Source organism: Kryptolebias marmoratus, linkage group LG18 (assembly GCF_001649575.2).
Source record: "Kryptolebias marmoratus isolate JLee-2015 linkage group LG18, ASM164957v2, whole genome shotgun sequence".
Lineage (NCBI taxonomy): Eukaryota > Metazoa > Chordata > Actinopteri > Cyprinodontiformes > Rivulidae > Kryptolebias > Kryptolebias marmoratus.
The window spans coordinates 9,348,760-9,366,954 of record NC_051447.1 but is presented as its reverse complement, the minus strand read 5'-3'; the positions used below and the strand labels follow the sequence as shown (position 1 = coordinate 9,366,954).

The 18,195-nt window shown below is 41.5% G+C and overlaps 1 protein-coding gene across 3 annotated transcripts in view; it reads right to left on the bottom strand.

Annotated features, from left to right (window-relative positions):
- The window catches only part of si:dkey-97m3.1 (fatty acyl-CoA reductase 1), a 45,787-nt gene that overhangs the window by 20,694 nt on the left and 6,898 nt on the right, over positions 1–18,195 (bottom strand). The window contains exons 1-2 of one of the 3 annotated variants that reach the window (XM_017411636.3): positions 15,108–15,748; positions 10,706–10,957 (exon numbers count right to left, since the gene is read on the bottom strand). In XM_017411636.3, coding sequence (XP_017267125.1) covers positions 10,706–10,894 — 189 coding nt within the window. In that variant the 5' untranslated portion in view covers positions 10,895–10,957; positions 15,108–15,748. Of the gene's footprint in view, positions 1–10,705; positions 10,958–12,921; positions 13,294–15,107; positions 15,749–18,195 lie in introns of those variants that run through there. The other 2 variants (XM_017411635.3, XM_017411633.3) reach the window with 2 other exon arrangements.

Genomic DNA, 18,195 nt, shown 5'->3' with positions numbered 1-18,195 from the left:
GAGGGTGTAGATCAGTGGTCTCCAATCCTGGTCCTCGAGGGCCACCATTCTGCATGTTTTCCTTGTTTACCTGCTCCAACACACCTGATTCAGGGGTTAAATTACCTCTTCATGTTCTGCAGAAGCCTGTTAATCACCCATTGATTCAAATCAGGTGTGTTGGAGCAGAGAAACAAGTAAAACATGCAGGATAGTGGCCCTCGAGGACCAGGATTGGAGACCACTGTTGTAGATGCTGTTTGTGGAGCGTAACAAAGTCATGTATGTACAAAATTATTCCAGTTTAATCATAATTTTTATGTCAAAACATTCAGACTTTCGATAAAAAAACAACAGAGCATTGTGCAATTCTTCCATTGTCCACGTTGCTACTACACCTCACCCTGAAATATTAGCGTAAGTTAGGTCTACTAAGCTCAAAAACATTTTCAAAGCAGAATTGAATTACATAAAGACCCTGAATGTATAAAGTGCGTTGGGGTCAGAGGGGTGAGCGAGGCTAAACAACGTGGGCTTCAGAGAGCCTTTTGTTCAGGGCAGAGACGGACACTGTGAGATGGGTTGTGGCGTTGGTTTGTAAAAAGGCTCTTTGGATGATAAGTGGTCTTGTGCCAGCCTTCCACCGCTCGCATTTTACTCTGCGCCCTTCTCCCACCCACTGGTGTCCGCGAGCAAACTGCCTTGCACGGGAATACAATAGTTCAGTTTGCAACACAAAAGGAGGAAAAAACCACAGTAATTCCTTCAGTGAAAGCACTTTTTTTAAAAGAATGTATACCTTGCATCTGTCAAGCAATCAAACTTACTCAGGAAGTGAATTTCCTTTCTTGAGGTGGCACAAGATCACAATCTGTGCTTTTCCCAGCAATGGACGGTGACATTTTTTAAGACCTTCAGGGCAATAAATCGTCCATCAAGAGTGCTTGAAGCAGCCTCTGTGTGGACTTTCACAGTAATCCAACACTAATGGCACTTTCCTTTTGGCCCAGCAACCCGAGATGTCATTTAAACAGCCTCTCTTCTCACTAACTGCCCTTTAGTTGGACTCTACTCTTTCGCCAACCCCCTAAACCCCGGAGGAAAGAGATGATGGAGGCAGAAAGATAAAAGTAGAACAGATGGGTACAGAAGTTGTACGGAACTTGAGAGGTAAGAGCTTATTTAGCATTGTCCGAAAAGGTTAAGGTTTGTTCACGCTGAATCAGAATAAGAAACTGTAAAGCAGAGCAGACTGAGGTCATATCATGGTTCCAGAGGCTGGAGATCTCTCATGCATGGGATTTTTAAACTTTAAACACCCCTAAATGCAAGAAAAAGCACTACTTCTTCACTTCTCCCATAGCTTCAGCATTTCCTCAGTCTGTTCTTAAGTCAGCCCCCCCCCTTTTTTCAACATTGTAGTCTGAAATTTCGCCTCCATCTGCACCTTTCACTGCTGACTCTGCCGGCGCCACCAACTGGAGACGCACGAGCCAGAAAATTAACAGTAGCTAGGAAAAACAAAAATCTGCCAAAGTGTGTCAGAAGGAAGCAATTACCAGCAGCTCCCTCAGTGCTGACCTCCATTTCCTGGCATGCGCTGTCTAAATTAGTCGAATAACAGGGAGTGAGCAGGATAAATGACAAAAGAAGGGGGGGAAAGCGGTGCATTTCCAGATCTGGTAATATCCAGAAGAGTTGTGGCACTGCAGAGAACCAGGAGAAAAAAAGGGGCTCCGCTCTCAGAGGTGGAAGACACAGATAAATCATCATCTCTCACGTACCAGCCAGGTTTTTGCTCATCTCAGGATAAAATGCTAAGGAGATGGCAAATCCTCTTGTGGGAAGCTGTAAAGGAAGACAGACATACCCTCAGGGCTGTCAGTAAATTAAAGTGAGACAGGACTCCTCTCCATCCTTCTTAACCATGTCTTTATTCATTTCCTGTTTATGGACTCCTTAGTGCTGCTCAGGAAGCATATTTAAGCATCCTGTGCAATTTTGGTCTTTTTAAGCTGAAATTGTCTTGCTTATAAATAGGGATGCTTCTGATAACCTGGGTGACAATGCCCACTGTGTTTGTTCAACTTGGAATCTCTGAGCTCCTTAAAAGCTTAGAAAGACTGATCATGGATTACGAGGAACAGTATATCAAAGCAAATTAATGAAAATGGAAGGTTTTCACATGTCTGGCTCCAGGCTAACACTCAATTAAAGCAAACAACATGAATCACATAAGGTATATAGTGACTGCAATGTAGACAAATTAAGGCAGATGGCCACCTTTCCTGAATCTGGTTTCTGTAAGGTTTCTCAGCAGGGCCATTGGTCCAGAACTTACTTTTTTACAAGTTTTGTTCAAAGGTACAAGGCACGATGATTTAAACAGGCTATTTGATGAAGTCATGCAGATTTCCCATAGTTTGAGACAAATAAAAACAAAAACTTGAAAAAGGCAGAATGCTCCATCTGGGTCACGGATAAGTTTCTGCCTCAGGCAGAGGAGATCAAGTATCTGGGAATGTTGTTCACGACTTACAGCAGGATGGAACAGGAGATGGTCATGGTGAAAAAAAAGAAAAGAGTCACAAGACAACGCTCTTGATTTACTGGTCTATCTACAGTCCATAATTCACTTATGGTCATAGGAGGTTTGCCTCCTGGCCTTTCTGTATGGATGCATGTTCTCCCCATGCAAGCGTGGGATTTCTCTGGGTACTCCAGTTTCATTGCACACACAAAAAACATGCATGTTTGGGATATTTTTAGAGTTACCAATTAACCTAGTTGTGAGTGAGAGCGTGTATGGTTGCTTGTCTTGTTTGTCTCTATGTGGCCCTGTGATAAACCTGCAGCCTCTCCAGGGTGTACCCAGTCTTTCGTACAATGACAGCTGGAGATGGGCCACCAAGCTCCCTTGCAACCCAGAAAAGAAAAGCAGGTAAAAGAAAATGAATGGATGGATGGACCTATGGCCATGAAATATAGATCATTCCTGAACAAATGAGCTACTGGACACAAGTGGATGAAATGAGCTTCCTTCATAGGGAAATCAGATTCAGCCTTTTAGGTCAGGTGAGGAGCTCCATCATACGGGGAGAGCTTAAGGTAGAGCCGCTGCTGCTCCAAATCAAAAGGCATCAGCTAAGGTGTTTTCAGGCATGCCTCCTGGGCACATCCCACTGAGAAGAGACAAAACTCGCTGGAAGGATTATGTATCCCTCCAGCTTGGTAATGCCATGGGAACCTCAGTAGGAGCTGGAGAATGTTGTTGGGGAAAGAGATGTCTGGGTTTCCCTTTAGTACTCGTTACCTCCATGACCCGACTGACCACTGAGAAGCTGCAGAAAATGAATGATTAGAAAAACAAAAACACAAGGAAAAAAGTATGTGCTTTGACGAAAAATGTATTCTTAGATGAAGAGAAAAGGTAATGTGGAGAAATAGTAATAGTAATATGGAGAAAACCCCTCAGTCACATCTGAGATGGCTACCTGACACAAATATATGTGAACCAGATCTAGACCGAAAGGCCACACATGAGCAGCCATGCATGACTGCAACAAACCCCAGAAGAACAGTCTTCATTGCCCTAATATGTTCACCGGCAAGATTCAATCTGCTAATCAGTTTCACAAACCAAAGTTAATTTACAGCCTAATTATATCCACAATCATCGGTCCCCCTTCAGTTCCAGCTCCCGTGGGACGAGTGGTTGGTTGCATGCCGTGCCAGCCTACTGCAGATGACTAAACGAATGCCCTGAATTGTGTCGGACAGGAAGCAACAACCTATCACTTCGGAGCCCTGATCTTTGAGCAGGATTCAACCCTGCAACTGCCAGCCAACCGGATCACTCTCCCTAAGGTTACAGTTTTAATATCCCCTGACACGCCTTAGCTACACGGACATGCTCAGTGGAATACATTAGCTGTAGGATTTAGCTTATGTGGGATGAATCAAGAATGAACAACAGGAGGCAAGTTGCAACTCCAGGAGAGAGAGGTAGATGCTTAAGGTTTGATGACAGCTGACATTAACGATTCCGGCAGGAATGTCAGCAGCTTCACAAGTGGAGACACAAACTAGCCCACTGGGGCCAGTAAGGATCAAGACATCTTAAATATTTACACCGCTGGAAAGATCGCCTGGCTGTGGATGCAAACTGGAGGGAAATCAATAGAAACATGCATGTCATTTTGGATCGGTGTGTGGCAAAAAGCCTGAAAACCAGAGAGCTGAAGGGCAGCACATTAACATGGAGTGCTTCAAAGTAGGGCAAATCCATGAACCCATCCTCCATGTTTTAAAGAAAAATATAGAGAGTAGTGTGCAGATTTGAATGTACCGGTAGCTTTTAACAGTTTTATTAGCAGCTAAAATAACAGAAAAAACATGCTTTATTTGATAAATATTATCCTTGTATGGCTTGTTGCTGTGCATCCATGCGTCTAAAATACACCACTACAACTAATTTGCACTCCTAGCACGATAGATTTGTTTCTGTAAGTGTTTTAAGACAATTATTTACCTTAATTGATCTGTTAAATAATCTCAAATGATGCATTCACCGACACATCCAGTGTTCTGTGCTCTACACAAAAGATACAAATATGGAAGTTTAAACTTGTGTAGATTACCTTAACATTAAGGTTAATGATGAAAGCTCAACAAAATGAAGACATTTCACACAAAGAGTCCATCTACTTAAAAAACAAGTTAGCTACATTGGTCTTAGACCTGCAGTAGTTGGTCTATAAGAAAACAGATGATAAAAATGATCTATGCAAACATCTGTGATACAGTGTTCACTACTATCCAGCAGTAGAAGTCAATCATTATATCAGTCAAGCTTCAAAAAAGTAGAAATCATCCACTGTTTGTAGACTCCTGTCTCATAGTTTGAATTCAAAACCGTCAGCTCTTTCCTTACAGCTGCAGATCTGGTTCTGCAGGACGAAGATGCTCCTTTAACACATCCAAATGACATTACTGGTTGCACCATCCTGCTAGTGGGTGGGAAAAGCATGCTGCAGAGCAGGAAGGGGTGCCTATGCATCAAGAGGCCTCCTATTTGGTGACTGGTAGTGGAGCTAGATCTGCAGCTCCCCGGACATTTCCACCGGATCAAAGTTAAAGGTACAGAGAGAAACAGCCGGAGCTTAAATGTCAAAGCGGGCAGCAGAGGTGCACAGAGACTATGAGATTCGTATCGGTTTGTCCTTTTCCTGCTCGGGGCATTTCCCTTGACTGCATCTTTTGAAAACCACCACAGGACAGATCTCTCGGTTGTTACCTAGCAACAGGTTGTAGGAAAGATACTGGCCTGGCTTGAAGGATGAGAGGCCACTTGAGAGACAACACTGCGGTCCTCCGTCATGAATTATCCTGATTCTGAGAAGAATAATGCCGACCTGAGGACTTGCATGCATACCAATTAGTACTTGAGGCTTGGTCATGGAAATTTAATGACATCTCAGCTGAATGTGGACCGAGCGTGAAGGAGCCTGTATTCGGTAAAGGAGTGAACAATGACCCGATAGAGCAATGCCAAACCTGCTGGAAGGCTGTTGAGGGAGAAAAACCATAAATGCAGAGGATAAAACTTCTGTTGGCAACCTAAAACAAAATAAAAATGACCTGTTATGAAACAAAAGTGAGCATCTTCATTTTACTTATATACCTGCTTTTTGACAGAATGAAGTACTGTGTAGTGATGCTTGCCTTCATTAGAGGAAGAACTTATATGTGACGACGTTTATCTTTTATAAAGAACAGAGGGAGATTTGAGGGGTACACTACGAAGCAAGTTCAACAAACCAGGGCTTCTCTTCCCTAAGCCTGGCTTGACAAAGTCTAAAACTAAAGAAATGCAGGTACTACAACAGTGGTTACTTTAACTCTAGCTCTGTGCACGTTCACATGAAAGGTGGCGTTCCATTCAGCATTTGATATCTGCCAACAATCCAACAAATAAAGCTACAGAATAAAAATCTGGTTGCCCCTAGTCTTCATTCATAAAAGACAGAAGGCTGCAGGCTATGAGTTTAAAGTGAATAATTTATAGATTCCTAGTTGAAAACACTGTTGCCAAAGTTAGAACAAGAGGGGAATATTTCCTCATGTGTTGCAGAAAACTGCTGTTTACGTCAGGATAGAAAAAAAAAAACCTAAACGTTTAACTCCACAGTTGAGAGGTTTATTTAACGTTGACACTATTTTATATTGTGCAAATCACTTCAATAATCAAATCAAACACTGTCATGGTCAAGCATTTTAATCATTTTCATGTTTTTGCATAAATCAAGTCTACTGGTTAACATTTAGACCTGTTTGTGGTTTTATGGATGGCTAACCAATGAAAAGTGCTTTTAGTGCTGGGCGATATGGAAAGAATTCTATATCACGATATGGATAATTTTATATCACGATAACGATATATATCACGATATACCCCAATTACATACGTTGTCAGTTATTCTCTGAAAGATATGAAAAAATAATCTAATTTCCTACCTTTTTCAAGCTTTATTTCTAAGTGACATTTAACTGATCCACTGCATTTTAGTGCAGCAATATATATGTACCTGTTACGACTTAACAGTATCAAATGACAACAGACAACTCTATTATCTTCGGCCGGCAATAGTTTCACTTTTCGCAACTTTCCCCGGCTCTTTTACAACCTGCTTGACCTTGCACTTTTTGGGTTGCTAAATATCCTTTTTCCTGGTTCTTCTTTAAGTGATAGAAGAGGTTTGTTGTGTTCGCATCAGACGAGAAAACAGTCTCATAGCAGAGTTAGCATTAGCATTAGCAGAGTTAGCATATTACCTTTTTCTGCTCCGTGTCAGACTTCTTGAACCAAATCACAGACGTCCCCCCCTCGTTTTGGTAAAAGTCTTTCTTCTTGGGCTGCCTGCTAGCTGTCTCTACTTGTTGCGACCCCGAGTTTGATACTTAATGCGTCTCCATCTTTGAGCACTCATGGTGAAAACACCGTGCCGCGCAGAAAGCCGCTGCCGTAAAGCATATCGCAAACCCACACGTAAAGCAGCGTCATGTCGCAAAACGGAGGTTCTTCGCAAAATAGTTATTTTTTCTTATTATTCATCAGTTATATAAACTGAATTTATGCAAAGTGACAACACTAATACATTCGTCGTAGCCTACGTTATGAAATATTTACATGAATCATTGATACAATTATGATAGAAACAACAGAAACTATAGAGACGATAGAAGAAAATATATCACGATAGAGACTTTTCTATCGTCCCCACGATATGTATCGTTATATCGCCCAGCACTAAGTGCTTGTGACAATTTATTTAATTGAAAGTAAAGATATCCCTTATCCCCGCCCGATTTCCTGAAGAGTTGCATTTCTGGAGACACAAGGGTTCTGCCCGACAGCGACGTTATGTCATTAATTAAATATTCTCTGATGGACAGATGTACTAACAAATTAAACCTAATATTAACCGAATATTGGATGTCTCAGCAAATCCAGGCAAAATCTAAAAACCAACACAGAACATTGTAGATCATCAACTTGATATGGTTCTGATGATAGTGTTGCACACCCCCACGCTTTTTTTTTTTTTTTTGTTAATTATGTTTTTTTTCAGTCTAACTGCAGCATAGTGGCCACACAGGGAATACCATATCTCTTGCTAAAAATCACAAGATCAATTTTTTTTAGAAAAAATTCTGGTTTAGTGGGAGGATTTTTACTTATTAAAATGGCTCAGATTTATTAGAATGAATAATTAAATGGAAATTTATTGCTGAATAAACATCGTTCGTGATTAAATTGGAAAGCTAAAATGATGACTTTTAATCAACACCTGAACGAGCGACACTGACTGACTGCGGGACAGTTTTCATTTCATATTATTTGACAACTCCATGTTTATTTTAAATCTGGCAACCAACGTCAGGCAGACTTATGATGACATAAAGGTTGTTGCAGCCTTATCGCGAGCAGGTAATGAGCTAAGCCTCTGCTATCGTAGTAATCTAGCCGGGCTCAAAGAGATCCTCTTTTGCGATATTGAAAATTGACTTTCAGCTCAACAGACAGTGGCTGGCTAAGTGGAAAAACCTTGCTTCGTGGTACACCCCTCTGGTCCTTTGTGTCCTAAAATGAACCCAACAGAATTGTGAACTAAATAAAAGTCAATAAACATTTTAAAACCATTTTATACAAAGCATACTGTTCATGTTTTGGTCTGAAATCGGTCTAAATCTGTCTGGTCGGTTAGTAAAGTCGGTGGTTGTGCCTGCAAAAATGGTCAAAGAATAAAACACATAACATGTCTCCCTAAGAGAATATATTATGTGTATTTTGTGAGAAAAGATTTTATGCACAACAGATGTAGGTAGAATATCGTGTCCAAGCTTCCTTCCGCTGTGTGGCCCGTAGACTCTTAAATAATTTAAAATGGCCCTGTGGAAATAAACCCTCCTAACTCTTGTTTTACATTGCGGAGGAATTTTGACTCCGTCTTCTTTAGGATGTGTTCTCATTTTAACCTGCAGTGATATTCAGACACCGTTTTGGGGCAGAGAAGGAGGTGTTCTCCTTAGCGGAAATTACAGGGTGTTGCTCACAGTGCTATTGTGCAAAAGTGAAAAAAAAAAGAAAAAAAAGAAATCCAAACAGGGAGAGAGGCTTTCTGTGAATTGAAAGCTGACGCTTTCATCACGCTCACCTCAACAAGAGGAAGGGGAAAAGAAAAAAAATTAAAGGTGTGTATGTGTATGGGGTGATGAGATAAATTAAGTGCAAATTCTCAAACTGCTGCCCTGCTGCTCTCTCAGCAGCGAGCAGAATAATGAATGCAGCAGCGGCAAGGTCCAATTCCAATGAGAGCAGTAAAAACAGATGCTATCAGAGGGAGACAAAGAGGATTAAAGAGAACGTGTCATTTTCTTAGGTGTACTGACAGTTTGAGGCCAGCAGCACTCAGAGCAGCCGCACGAGCACACAGCAGCTGTTTGTGAGCACGTCAATACACACACACACACACACACACACACACACACACACCGAGTCAATCCTGTGGTCCTCATTAAACCCAACATGGTTTGGAGGTTTTTTTTTTTTGTTGAGTCATGCTTTGCTGACAGTCTGACACAGCTGATGCTGATCGTTGCTCCTCTACCTTTTCATCTTCCTCCTCCCGCTGCCATCCTCCAAGCCTTCACTTTCTCCTCTGATCCGTTTCTGTCCCAGAACCCCTCTCCTCGTTACCCAGCCTTTCCTCGCCTCCTCCTCCCGCTTTAAACGTTTTACATGTGTTCAATGAGATAACATCCAGTTTGGCATTCACGATTCGACTGCCGTCTCTGCTGGAGCTCAAAGATGAACTGTTGGACTCCTCTGGGGTCATTAAGCTTGTTTCACCATGGCAACAGAAGCTTGCTGCAGTAATACACAGGCAAATTTATATTGCTATGCAAACATAAAAACTGCATTGCCTCTGAACAGTCAGCGGTTTTGAATAGTCATTTGAATAAGCCATGTCCAAATATGCTGGATGTCACAGAGTTTAAAAGCTTAACGAGGGGCGATGTGGTGACACTTCCTCATTACCAGCATCATTTTTTGAAAGGTTGAAAAGATCCCTGGCACTGTTGCACTTCTTTGGAAGACAGTTTAGGTTTCGAGACAGCTTTGCTGACAGATTTTAGCTTTAATTCTGCTTCTGAAAGGCCAGGTTCTAGTTTTGTTTTGCATGATGGATACCTGATGACGATGATCCTCTGCTTAAGTTGTTGCAAAGTAAACACTAATGAGAGGAATTAGCAAAAACCGAAAGCTTTGCCATCGCATCTCCTGATCCTCTTAATGGATCAGTGAATTTGCATAAAATTTTACTTAATAAACAGTAGGAATACGCATCATTTTTATTATAGTCTAACATCAAGAGGGAGAGAAATGCTTTAGATTTGTTTAGAAAAGGATCTTGGTCCTACATTTATTTTTCATTTGAATACCCATCACAATTATTCTTTTTGTTTCCTCATTTTCATGCTAAGAACGTTCATCTGAGAAAGCTTCTGTCAGATTTATGTTAAGCATTAACACTTCACTTACCGGCGATTATTATTAAATATAATAATTTAATAAGCTTTGAGGGATGATGTGTCTTATTTCCAAACATACATGCCAGAACAAGAAATTTTTACAAGCAAAATCTGAACCAAAAACAACCCAAGGCGAGCTTAGAGAAACCGAAGAGGAGACTCGAACCAGGCGACGGACATTATTTCGAGGACCAGATAACAGCGTTTACGAGGCAGGATGCAGCTGCTGCAGTGAATAAAGTGGGGCAGAAAGAGGCTTTGTTGCTGGTTTTATGAAGAAATACTCTGACCTTAAACTGGGAAGGAAACAGACTACAAACCCGAATGCCTTCCAGCTGGCAATTTCTTTCCTGAGAGCTTTACCTAACTTTGTACTCTGCCGACTATACGTCCAGATGCTTACATGTTTCAAAGTATATGCCTACATAACCTAATTAATACCTATTACTGTGTGTTTCTTAGCCAGTTTAAACATTCCCTGACAAAACCTTTGAATAAATAACATTCTATATATTAAAAATGATGCATTTAGACTTAACTTTCAGCATGCACCTTCTCAGAAAAACTAATATTTCTTAAAGTAGAACGAAGTGTTAAAAATTTAAAGCTAAAGCATTTCCTCCCCTCTCACCTTGCATTTCATCATGTCGCTGACCCTCTGCTGCATGGACTGGCCGGCTTTGGGTCTGACCAGGATGTAGAGGGTTTTAACCTCGGGGCAGGACCTCAGCAGCTTCTCCACCAGCACTTTGCCCATGAAGCCCGTGGCTCCCGTGATCAGCACGCTCTTGCCAGCGTAGTACTCTGCTATGGACGCCATGCCGCCGTCCGTGCGTCTTTCCTGCTCTCCCAACCCGTCGAGGTCCCGGCCGTCAGGTGGCTTCTGCAGAGGAAGGACGATACGATCGTGAGGACTGCAAACCACAAACTTTAAATACTGGATCAGGAAGCATTTATTCGGCTGGTATGCGAAACAAAAAGCTCAGCCTGAGCTGTGAATCCCAATGAAGCAAAACATAAACAGCCTTTAAATGTTTCGGTTTGATTATCTGCGCTAAAAAGTCTTACTTTAACAAATTCAAAGCGTAAACTGGTGGTAATTTCTTTGTTTTAACCTTCAGAATGCCAGAAGCAGTGGTATGCAAATTACATGAATATTCATTCAAGGTAAACATTGTGGCCTCCTCTAGGAAATAAAAAAAATAAAAATGCCTATGATGCCCTTGTGAGTTTAGCTGTACAGTTTTATCTCCAAAAATGGAAGCAAAAATGTGACCAAATGTTTGCAGTCTTGAGCTCTGATGAAGATTAGAGCAACAAAAATGTTCATTACTAAAGTTCATTTCGTAGTTCAGAAAGGCCAGTGTTCAGATGCTAAACACCATTCTTGGTACACAAGCTGTCACAAAAATGAATTTTAACCAGATATCAATTTTAGTATCACTAAGAATCTTAGTATCTATTTGCCAACTGTAGCATGTAGGCACATAATGTACAACAACAATCATATTATGTTGTAAAACTCAACTAAAGTTAAACGTCCATAAGTAAAAACAGGTCAGAAAACGGGTCAGCGCCGGTGACTGTGGTTTTATTTGCACTAATGTCTCAAGTTCTGAGCTGTTGGGAGTGGAGTTTACCAGAGCTGCGTGTTGACTCAGGATTTTTAGATATTTAGAGCTGCAGATCTTTTGACTGGAAGCACTTTGTCACAACAAAACCAACTGAAAGGGAGGAGAAACGAGGATCAACTTACGCCTAAAACTCCCTTCGCAACAAATACACAGGTAACGTGATACTGACCTGGTTACTTAATCAGTAACCTACCATGTATCCATGTGGGAATTAGTAAAATTTATAAAATCTTTATTATGGCTGGACTTTGGAGGCAGAAAACCCTTATAAAACTGAGAAATACAAGCGAGCAGTTTGTTTATTACAGCCTGAACTACAAATATAATGTAAGTTACCGACACAGTAAACAAACCTCTGTGCTTTTAAGTCATAAAAAAACTTTATCCTTTAATCACAGGGCTTTGTGTGCTATCCACATGCACAGCATTATTGTTGGTTTTATGGCAGTTTTTAGCTTTATTTTATGACTATGCACCGCCATTGTGTTCGACTTTTGTCCTTGGCTCCTCCGACAGCAGCCTGAGACGGCACACTGCTTCGGCAGTGTTTTCTTAGTGACTCTGCCCGACGTGAATGCCTCTGATCAAAGCCTTGTGTCAACACGTGGGTAAAGAGTTCCCGACCACACGGCCAATGTTGCTCCTTATTTGTGTGTAACCACGACAACGACGCACCGATGTGTTACGAGCCCCTTCGAGAGCCGATGACAGCTTCCTGCTTCTGCTTTGTGTCACCAATCAGAAGGGGAGGGCAGAAGTCGTGGTATGTTCAGCTTTATCTCAAGGATGGGTTTCACGTTCAGCTTTCATGAGTATTTCTTTTTAACTAACCCTAACCCTGTGATTCAGGCAAACTGACAGGAAGGTCGGCAGAGTTTTGCATTTAAAACAGGCTTCGAGTCGCCTCTGTCTGATTCTACGACGTACAGACAAGGGTAAATTCTACAGATTTACTCATCTACATCCACATATTAAATAAAAAGGGTCTGAGGCCCCCTCCGACATTCCAGCTCTGTGCTGTGTACAGATTCTCGGTGGACAGGAGGACAAGAGCAGAGGGGCTGAGAGTCACTATGGATTACCGGCTGACAATAGAGACGTTCCTGCAACTGCTGGGAAGGATGTGCATGTCTGAGTATTACAATTCTGAACACACACAACCACACACACACACACACAGAACAGTATTATTCGAAAGGTTAGAGAACTCCACCTCCTGCTTCTCCCAGGGCCGGCTGATGATGTCCAGCGTCCTGATGCTGCAAACCAACGCGGAGGCAGGAGCTGAACTGGATACGGCTCGAGTCCAGACATCCTAATTTTGTTACTGTGGCTGGATGCTATTTAACCGTCTCCATACTGGTGTCAGTCCACACCCGAATGAGATCAAAGATTTAAAAACTTCACCAAGAAGGAAAGCTGATGAAAGGATTTCTACACATTAACTGTACAGCTACAAGCAGGAAGCACCAAAAGAAAAACAATACTGTTTTTTTTGCCTGAGTCAGTGTGGGGTAGCTGGCTGTTAGCAAAATATGTTATGAACCACTGGACAGATTTCAATAAAAGCTTCAGACAGTAATCATTGGATGTACATCTACAACTCATCAGCTTTTTGGAGTCAAACTCATTTGAGATGGTTGCCACAGCTAATCGACATTAACCAACACAAAACTGGCTGTAACTTAGTCACAACTTAAGGAGAAAAAGTTTGATGTGGTAGTAGCTGAGAGTCATTCACAACATATTCTTGAAAGATCTGTGCATAATGTCATCTACAAGGTTTGACCTAAATGGCGATAACTTTCCCTCATTATCATAAGATGGTCTTCGCTTAAAAACCTGGCAATTAAAGATAAACAAAGGACACATGATATAGATTTACATTAACATGGTAGTGCATCTTGCACATAAATGCACGCATGACTGTTCTACTTATGTTCACTTTTTTTCCTTTTTATTTCCCTTGACATAAATCTGCCTAGTCCATCATAAAAGACTCTTAAGGCAAAGCACAGTAAGGCTCGCTTGGGTGATGTTCGTCAGCGTCAGCCTTATTTTGTCACGGATAAATAAGTCCTTTTGAAGAGTTCATACAATGACTTGAAAGGGGGAAAGTCAAAGCAGTGCAAAGACGAGCCCCAAGAGCTTAAGGGACCACTTCTCAGGTTGTGATGCCATCTTGACAAAGTACTGCGTCACGTCAAAGTCACTGAGGGTCATCAGGAAAAAAAATTACTCACAGCTTAAGCACAAAAAAACAGTTCTGCTGAGGTTTACTGTTGTCTTTACTGTTACTGCAGCACATCCTGGCTTTACTCCATGTTTTCTTTATGTCTGAGGGTATTTTTTTCCCTCCTTAAAGCTTCTTTCTCTGCGCTGTTTGCAGGTTGTTTTAAGCCTCGGCTCTGCAGTCCAGCCTCCGGCCTTTCCTCACACAAGCGCTCCATTAGTGGGTCAGCAGAAAGCAGAAAAAAAAAAAAACAGGTCTACAGCTGCACGCTGGCTAAGGCCATAATAAACTCACAAAAGCTGGCAGAGGAGGGGAGGGAGGGTGAGAAAAGCCAAAGAATAAATAAATAAATGCAGCCAATAATTAAGCAAGCATTAGTCTACTTTAATGTCAGACATAAAAAAGTCAAGTCTTAGTTTTACTAAAATATCAGAGTGCCAACAGTAAAAAAAAAAGCCACTAAAAGCTTAGTTAAGTACATAAACAACACAAGCTGTTATTTTCTTATCCCTGTTCCACCTGAAGATGCCTCTATATTGTGCTCCATCTACATGTTTACCAATGGTGGTACGTTTTCATCAGCAGGGAAGTCATAATGATTGTCATATTAGTATCTCTAAATAATCACGTTCTGAATGCTGAGCGTCATGCTTACGGCAGCGTTACTGGCAATTTCTGGCGTTATCTCTGACAATCTGAAGAGAGGAAGTGAGTGAGTTTACTTTACAGAGAACAGATAAGGGTGGAGTGATGTCCTAATCGCAAAGGTGAGGATAAAATAAACAATTTGTTTTTTCCAAAAGAAAGAAAAAATGTATCTCAATTAAACTGCAAAACGAAACCTTTCTCCATCTTTGCTACATAACTACATGTATGTGAGTGTAGGGATCTGGAGTTTTGGCCCCGCCTTGGGGCGGCTCCTCTACTTTCTACCTCCACAGGTGATCCAGATTTGGATAATGAGGACTGCCAGTACTTAAGCCTCCAGTTGAGACCAGACCTTCGCTGGAGCATCGAACCCCCTGGGTTAGATTCACAGCCACCGTTTCTAACCAAGTTTTGGTAACTTATTGATTACGTCCTCTATGTACTTTGTTTGTAGATTCTTGGCCACGTCACGGAGCTGTGGGTTCACGGATACTTACCTCGACCACTTGGATACTCACCTGGATGGAATTACTGGCTTGTCGACTCCTGGATCACCTGAACGCCTCCTTCTCCTCCCGGACCTGTAAGACCAAAGGAATAACAATTAAATCATCTTGCAGTGCTCAGCTGATAGCAGGATTGGTACCCGAGACTCACCCTGTTCCTCTTGCCTTTCATATCCTACCACGACACACTCACTGTAAATAGTTGCCACCTTGCAAATAAACACACTTACCTTCAGCTGTTGTCTCCATGTCTGGTTTTGGTCTCGCTCTCTGGACAAATTATCATGCGTTCCTGTCAGTGAGCTTGACTGGCTGCTTGTTAATATTATGGCTCAGGAAAAAAAAAAGCATAGAAAGGCAACAAATATGAAACTTTTAGCTATAAATGCATCAAAAATGGGATTTATCTACAACATAAAGGTTATCATTTAGCAATGTTTCACCAACATGCGAAAAGGATTCGGCCTTGCACGTTACAAGTTAACTTCCTGATTACAAAATAATCCCATGACCAGTATTATTCAAGCCTATAAATGTAATCTGACACATCCTTTCTTTGAATTTTTACATAAAGTCCCAGTCAGGTTTGATAGGTGTCATGGTGGTGTTTAGAGTTTTTATCTGAACGTGTCATTTCTGCTCCTTCTCTATAAAAATTGACTAATCTACAGCTTCCCCCTCCCCCCCCCNAAGCTGTGTAAGAAGACTTAGTCAAAATGGGGATTTGTTCCAGCAGATTTAAACGTAAAACTCCGAGCATGACCTTAATGTGAGGAGATTCTGTGTTAAACACAATCTCGCCACGTTCTGAGAACGAGAACAGGGCGACTTCTTTAAGCTCATAATACCGGACGTCGTTTATTTCCTGAAATGTGACACTCCTTTGTTTTCCTTTGTGGCTTTGGGGTCTTCGGTTTATGTCTCCAGAAACGATTCACTTCTAATAAAGAAGTTCTGGCTGAAATTGATGTTTGAATACATCAATAAATACTGAATTAAGCGGAATCGATAACTTAATCAAAGGTTAACAACTTTTATAAAGCAAAGTTTTCTTTATCGAGTCATTTTCGTCTTGGATATTAAAGACGTTGTCTTCATTGCTTCAATTTTACAAACTGAAGTAAAGAATTTATCATTAGAGGGCCAAAGTACAACAGTAAACAACACAACAAATAAGCAGAACAGTTGGTTGCTTAAATTTGTCGTGTCATTTTAATGGTGTAACTCTTAGAAGAGAGCTCCTGTTTGATTCCTTGACTACCACCAGCTACAGAAGGGAGTTGGGTTTGTTACTTGAAAGCACCGCAATGGATTCCTACCATAATGACAGCGCTGTGCAGGGTCACGACCTCTTGTCCCCACAGCAGTGCTCGGAGCACCGCTGCCAATCTGGGTCGAAGCCAAGCGTAAACAAACACCAGAGCGCAGAGATGCGCCGTTACTCAGAGACGGCTGGTGTAATTACAGAATGCCTCTGCAGACGCCGCACGCAGAAACACAAGCTCACGCACTGACTCTCCCCTGGTCCGATACCTGACGGTGACAAGCGACCTGCGTGTGTTGATTTAAGACTGGCTTAAAATAGATTAAATTAAAGCGAAGCGGCTTAAATCCTTAAAGCCTGCGGCAGATCTAATTGTTTGTAATTAAATTAGCATTTTCCCCAAGGAAGAGGTGCACACCTGTTTCTGTACACTAATGTCCAGTATCAAATAGGAACATTTAAAACTGCTGAGCAATCTTGTACATTTGTGGAAATTATGCTGGATAACATGTTTAATCAATAAAGGCATAGTGTTCCTAGAAGGAATGCATATCGCCCTCCACCTTTATTGCAGGAGTTTTAGGCTAAGATCATCCCATGTATGACGGAGTGACAGCGGTTTTAGCCTGTAAAATAAGGTTGCACGAGATGCAAGTTTCACTTTTACGAACTAAATAAATCCGTAAATTAACTTTAGTTCATTTGGGTTTCGGTTAAACGTGGTCCATTATATAGCTGAAACAACTTCACTGTCATAATTCTGTCATGCACGGTCATAACCCACACGAGGAAAAGCAAATCCTCAGTGAGAAGATACAGTTTGATACCATTTTGTTCTTGTCGACTCGTCCTCGTTTTTGAACAACACGCAGCTCCCTTTGCATGGCAACCGATACCTGTGCCCAAGTGATTTAATCAGGTATCCGGAGCGAAGATGGATTACAGCGGACACACGACACTAATTAACGTAGTACTTCACGCACACTCTAAAGCTTCACCTTCTGCTGATGCCAGCCAGGTTTCTAATTAATGACAGAGGAGCTCCGGTGTTTGTTGAAGAGCCTTTCGAAACATCTCCTCCACTCAGTCCGCCTACCCACCTATCCATCTGGTATGCAGATTAGAGCGGAAGTGGGAGGGGGGAGGGGGGGGGAAGAAAAAACCATCACTAATGATTTAGAAAATGAGAGGCAGGAATATTCAGATTAAATCAGATTTACGCCGCCACTGCACGAATTACGGTAAATGCAACAAGATGTCAACACAACATCGTAATCTTTTTAATCAGCATGGCAGCAAACACACTCAAAACCACTCACATGGCTCATTCCTCTAAGATGTGATAGTAGCTGAAGGTTACGACAGCCTTCACTAAAGGAAGAAACCTTAAAAATATATAAGCAAGTCTTTGAGGCCAGTTTCCGTGAACAGAAGTCATGTGAGCCTTAAAACCAGGTTGTTGTTTCACACTGTGTGTACATATTTGTGTTTTTAAAGAAGACAAAGCAATCAACTTTAGGTATAAAACCAGGTAGAAAGACTCAAGAAAGACCACTATCTTCCTGTCACTGCAGTGAGGATGTGGTCTGCTTTGTGGCCATAACAGAAGAAGTGATCCAGGCCACAACTGAACGGAAATGGACATAAAATTGTCCCGGTCAAATTTAATTTACTAGAGGTAAAAACAAGGAGCATGAGGCAAACACGCCTAAATGGTAACTAATCATAGACTGCAGAGTTTACAGAGTCTGAAGGGAAGAATGGTCAAACTTGAGGCAGCTTTCAGAGCCAAGAAACTCATTTGGTCCTGAGAAAATAATCCCAAGTTTCTCAAAT